We start from the raw sequence: 6,223 nt of genomic DNA on the forward strand, positions 1-6,223 counted from the left end.
GGATGAATAAATAAATTCATTACTAAGAGAGGAAAGAATATACAAGGAGGGAAGACGAAAGGAGGGAAGGGGGGATCTCAAGGGCGACTTAGCGAAGGCAACCAACAAGACCAAAACAAACAAAAGAACCTACAAGAGAGGCATGGCGGCCTACACAAAAAAGAACTAAGGCATGATACATCAATTTGGGGGGGGGGGGGGGAAGGAGAAGGGAAATAGGCAGACCCCAGGTGACAACAGTGAGCATGTTCCTTGGGGTGTCTTTGACAGAGCGAAGCTTAACAGAACCAAGCCTAGAGCTAACATCAAAGTAGATGGCTTTCTAAATCTTGTCAAATGAATGGGAATTGGAAGTCCATCTATGCAGATTCCGTTCCATTCAGATATGGTTTATAGAGGCACAGAAAACTAATTTCCCCACAATATCGCAAAAGGAGGAACCACCAAAAGTCATGTAGACCCAGATCCATTCTCTACTCAAGGGAAGGATAGACCTAATGGCCAACAGGAAGAAAGGGCTCTTTTTCAAATGGAGGAGAAGAGACAGAAGAACTGATCGTTAACATCTTTAGTACCATTCCAGCAAAGGCAGCAAGAATGGGGCATTGGGATGTGATGGTAAATGAGGAAGGACTGCGTGGGAAGGCAGTACGAGAGGGCTCTCCATGTAGTAAAGCTGTAGCGGGGAATATGGCCATTAAACCAGACGATTTTCCTCCAAGGGATGAGAGGATTCATAGAGCGAATGAAGTCCCAAGCAGAGGCAGAGGAGATTTTTCCCAGGGTAGAAGGGGACTAGATGATCATATCACTTCTACCACGATGACCAAGGGGGATGGGAGGGAGAGAGGACCAAAAATCGGAGAGGTGGGGGATGCAGGGAGGAGGAGACCATAGACCTTGGGAAATGATGGAGACAACATTGGCAGATCTGGGAATGACGGAGTAAACGATTCCAAGAGGGAATTGATGAGAAGGATGCCCGAGGGATCCCAAGGATCAAACCAAAATGATGTACAGGAGTCATCTTCAATGGAGTGGGAAATGGCCCCAAGGGCAGTGGGCCTAAGGGAGAGGATGTTCCTCCATATCCAGGATGGATCAAACAGAAAGGAAGCAGTCCAAAGAGTCATTCTTGAGGAGATGGGAGTAGACCCAAGAGACTCAGATACTAATGTCTTTAGAGGCAATTTTCCAGATGAGCTTAAGGGTACCAATAATGTTGACCTCTTTTATACTTTAAAGCCCAAGACCTCCTTCGGCTTTTGGTAGGCAGACTTTACTCCAAGAAAGAGGATGGAGAAATTTGGCAGTGCCAGAGCTCTTGCAGAGGAAGGAACAAAGAAGATGCTCGATGGATTTGGAGATGGCAGACGGGAGGGGAAAAGTTCCCAACCAGTAGAGATACATGGATGAAGGACTGAGCGAATGAGAATATGGTGAACCACATAAGAGAGAAGCTTGCCCTTCCAAAGCTAGAGCTTTCTCTTGATAAGGTCCAACAAGGGAAAGCAATGGTGAGCAGAGAGCCTGGAGGAGATAAGGGGCAGACCAAGATATTTAACAGGGAGAGAACCTAAGGAGAATCCAATGATGCGAAGGAGGTTCGCCTGGCAAGGAGCAGAGACCCCAGAGAGGAAAAGGTTGGGTTTAAGAAGGTTACAATTTCTTAGTTCACCACTTTGGTTACAATAAGATTTCCCTTTAGAATGCCATAAATAAATTGGTAGGGTGAACGGTTGGCTATTGACACAAACTGAGTCCATTTTCTCTTCTCTTTTCTATATTCACAGGTACTGGTTTCAGATCCTGATTAATTAGAGTATTAGATAGGGATTAAAACCAGTTCTTGACTTCCCTCTCTTTGGTTCTGAAGATTCTTTCATGCTTTCTTGCAGCAAGCAATGCTGCCCTGTCTGACTTAAAATCATGGTTCAAGGTCTCACTGAGATCTCACTATTTCAAAATCCTGAGTTAAGATGACCAGCGATACGCAAAAATGAGATAATCTAGGTTGACACGAAGAATTGATCACTCCAAAACCTTGATTGACTCCCAAAGATCGATCACATCACAAAAAAAAAAAAAAAAAAAAAAAAAAAAAAAAAAAGAAAGAAAGAAAGAAAAGATCACTTCTGTGATCGACTTCAAAACCCTGATGGATCACCTTCAAAAATCAATCATCTTCATGGAGCTTGAGACTAAAATAGGGGGTGAACACACCCCCTCTGAACGTAGGCACAACTTCTGAGTTGTGTCAGTAACAATCAAAAGAAAATAATATTGTTACCGTGGTCGGTGGATGTAACAGTACCGAACTTGAACGGATGTATAGTGATGTTTAAGGATCAAGCTCTGATACCATTGGATATAAGAAAGAGAAGAGAAGAGGAGGAAGAAGAGAAAGTGATGTTGCTATAACTCTAGGAATCACAAACGTGTAATATTGACTACCCTCTCTATTCAATATACAATGAATAACTAATGAAGGGCCTATAGGGGCATAAAAGGAAATAAAAGGAAATAAAGAAAAGAGGGCCAAGGAGAGGAAAAATCGTGATTAGCGCCAGTCATGACTCCCTCACCCACTTAGCCGATAACTCTTAACAAGCATTTTGCTAGGACCCTTTCCAAGAGGAAGAGGAGCAAGCAAAAGAGAGATGGTCCACATCTTTCAATGCACTCCAACATAGGTAGCATGAAGAGGATATAGGAATCTGTAAGTGAATGAGAAAAGACTGCGTTGAGATGCAGTTGGAGAGGGCCCGCCAAGCTGTGAAGTTGTGACGAGGGATGTGACTTCTGAACCAAACTAACTTGAGCAAAAAGGACAAAGACTGTCCTGGCTTGTTAGGTCCCAATAATCAAAAGGATACATCTTACGGCCGAGTTGGAAAGCTTTGTTTGTAGAGTCTCTTTCAGTTCAGGTCTTGAATCATTTGGAAAAATTTGGGAAGGAGAAAGACTCTAGGGCTAAGAGGACCATGGCATATATGATTAGTTTGATAGGAAGATTGGGCCTGCCCCATCTCTGCACCACAAGATTGGACAAGCGGCCATCATTTTATTATCATAAATATAGAGAATCAATTTTAAAATTGAACTACCAAATGGATTTCTTATTCTTGAAATATTTTCAATTGACGCAACTAAACGATTTCGATTTCTTGACCAAAAAAAAGATTTGTTAAGTTATTTTAAGAAACCAATCTAAATTTGAAATATAAATCCAACAAAAGAGGGCCAAAATTGATAGCACCAATCATGTATCGGAAGATAAGAACAGCAGCACAAATCCACTCTAATTGACAATATGGGGCTATAAATTAGGGATATTTACAGCACCACCCCCTAGAGAATGCCAATTAGAGACACCCCTTGCATAATTCCAAATTACGCTCACACCCCCTACTGTCAGTCTCTGTTAAGTGAGAATTTGAGATGACGGTTTTATCCTTTTGACTAAAACACATGATCCTAAATCCTATACTCTTCTTCTTCTTCGCCACACAAAGACAACTAACAAAAAACCTAACCCTTCCTCACCCTCAGCTCCGCCATTGCAAAACCTTTCGCCCCATCCACCAACACTGCAACTATAGACAAGTATTTTGATTCTGCTTCGGATTTCAAGAACAAATTTGGAAACAATGAGGTTTCTGTTACTGATTTTGATTCCAATTCTGATCATGAAGAAAAATTCTTGGAACCGCTGCCCTATCTTCTTCGGCCGATCTGGTGAATTACAAGAAAGTTCTGAAGGTTTTCTTTGTTTATATCTCTATTTTCTACACGGGAGATTGGAGAGTGCTCTGCAAATTTTCTGATAAGATGAATTTTGCGGTTGTTGATGGAGTTGCAGAGAGATATGGGTAACGGATTATTAATAAGTGGAACAGTCCCGTTTTTAATTGAACTTCTTTCCTTGTTTGTATCTCTTTGGACTTTGGGGAGAGAGGAAGCTTCTCCAGAGGAAACACAAAGGACCTAAGCAATGTGTAACTCCGGGTTGCAGTAAGTCCTCTGTTTCTTATAGAAACCCCAAAAAAATCTAATGAATAAATTCCTTCCTTCTCGTGAATCCAAATTCAAAGATGCCTCCCATCTTCCAGTTTCTTCCTTTTATAGGATCTTTGATAGGTCGCAATATATCATCAATTCTTGGGTTCCTTGGAACTTTGGAGCTCTCTGTGCTCCTTTCCTCCTCTCCATTTCTATTTAATTTGCTGTCTCATTATGACATACAGGTTATTGGTTCTTTCTGCTCCAACAAAGAACAATGGGCTTGTCTAAGCCTTGTATTGTCTTGTGCTTGCTTCTGATGATCTCCGTCACTGCCTTACTCCTAGAAGTGTATAAGTGTAGAGCTCTCTGTGCTCCTTCATGTGTGTGTGTGTCCTGTAATAAGGCCTAACTTAAGTACTAAACTGATCATTCCTTCAGCAGACCCACTGCCCGAGCTTTAGCGCAGCCAGTTGCAGTCCCTCATGGCCAGCAACCCCCTTGCCCACTACCTTCTTTCCGTGACCTTGGGCAGACCAGCCCACTCTGTCCGGCTTCTATACTCCAGCCGGCAAGTCCTATTGGACCTGCAACTTGATTTAAAAAAAAAAAAAAAAAAAAAAAAGGAAAGCAGGTGGAAATAGAGTTATGTTTGGATGAGGAGAGATGGAGCACAACCGGTTTGGGGATGAAGACAATGGAGCTCAGTTATGATGGGGTTAGAGGGTTAAGAAGGCATATTAGGTACTTCACTTTTTAGAAGGGTATTTTGGTATTTAGAAGAAACATACCAGCTGATGTCAGCATTAAAGTTATATTCCGTAATAGAGACTGATGTAGGGAGTGTGAACGTAATTTGAAATTATGCAAGGGGTATTTCTCTAATATTGGCATTCTTTAGGGGGTGGTGTTGGAAATTTCCCTATAAATTATAAATGTATTGGGGAAGTCCAAATATATTAACTTATTGCAGGTCTATGCAGCAAACAATGAATAAAGATTCAAGATTTGGTGAGGGTCTTATTAGCCAACATCATGAAAATCAAGACCAGATTTTGCAAGAACAATAAGAAAAAAATTCTAGATGTTATTCGGATATAAGCTATTTTATAATTGAAGAACAAACCAAATCATTTTAAGTTTGTAAAAAATACATTACCTTGCAATTCATGTAAGTTAGGCAACCATAACTAGAAAGTAGTACAGCTGATTGATCCAAAATACCATTTTTTAGACCCAAATATCCATTTTCAATTATCCTGCACAAAACCCCCAAAACGGTAAGATTTAGTGAGAATACGATATCATAAGAACATATGGAAAAGAAGACATCTGTGGATGGGGACATGAAATAAACTGTGGTTATAAATCAGAAAATGAATTTTTAGATTTTTTTTTTTATTTAAATAATTCATTACCGAAGAAAAGGAAAAACAAAATACAAGGGAGAGGAGGGGGAGGGGGGGGCAAGATCACCCAAGGAAGAACCTCGGGCAAAAGGAATATAGGGAGGTGGCGATCCTATGGGGGGCTCATAGGCGAAATCCCAAAACCAGGTGGAAAGGCACCAAATAATCAAGGGGGGGAGACAAAATGGTCAGAGGGAGGCCTCAGGAGACAACAATGAGCCTGTTCCTCGGGGAGTCCTTGACCGGTTTCAATCTAAAGGAGGCAAGCTTGTGGCGGACATCAAAAGAGATGGCTTTCCAAATCTAGTTGAAAGAGCAAGATTTGGGAGTCCATCTTTTAAGATTCCGCTCCATCCATATGTGATTGATGGTAGCACAAAAAACAAGTTTTCCAGCAGTGTCACAGATAGAGGAACCAGCAAAAGTCATGTCCACCCAAATCCATTCTCTACAAAGGGGAAGGGGAAGTCTTCTGGAAGGCCAACAACTACTAAGGACTCTCTCTCCCAGATGGTGGAGGAGAAAGGGTAGGAGAAGAAGTGATCGACGTCCTTTGTGGCATTCCAACAGAGACAGCAAGAAGAAGGCACCCTGATGTGCCTGTAGACAAGGAAAGACTGCGTGGGGACGTAGTTAGTCATAGCTTGCCAAGCGGGGAAGCTGTGGCGAGGGATGTGGCCTTTGAACTAGATTACTTTGTGCCAAGGAACTAGAGGGAGCAAAGGGGCCAAGAGATGGAGTCCTCTCTTCCTCGGTGACCAGGGAAGGAGACGCAAGGAGGACCAAATGTTGAAAAAAGGGGGGGGGGGGGG

At 42.1% G+C, this 6,223-nt stretch overlaps 1 protein-coding gene across 1 annotated transcript in view; it reads right to left on the reverse strand.

Moving 5' to 3' along the window:
- LOC122076870 (galacturonokinase) overlaps positions 1–6,223 on the reverse strand; it is a 39,446-nt gene that overhangs the window by 15,140 nt on the left and 18,083 nt on the right. Inside the window, exon 9 of the mRNA XM_042642474.1 lies at positions 5,162–5,261. Coding sequence (XP_042498408.1) covers positions 5,162–5,261 — 100 coding nt within the window. The remainder of the gene's footprint in view (positions 1–5,161; positions 5,262–6,223) is intronic.

The sequence above is a fragment of the Macadamia integrifolia genome, chromosome 4 (genome assembly GCF_013358625.1).
Source record: "Macadamia integrifolia cultivar HAES 741 chromosome 4, SCU_Mint_v3, whole genome shotgun sequence".
In the NCBI taxonomy this organism is placed as follows: domain Eukaryota; kingdom Viridiplantae; phylum Streptophyta; class Magnoliopsida; order Proteales; family Proteaceae; genus Macadamia; species Macadamia integrifolia.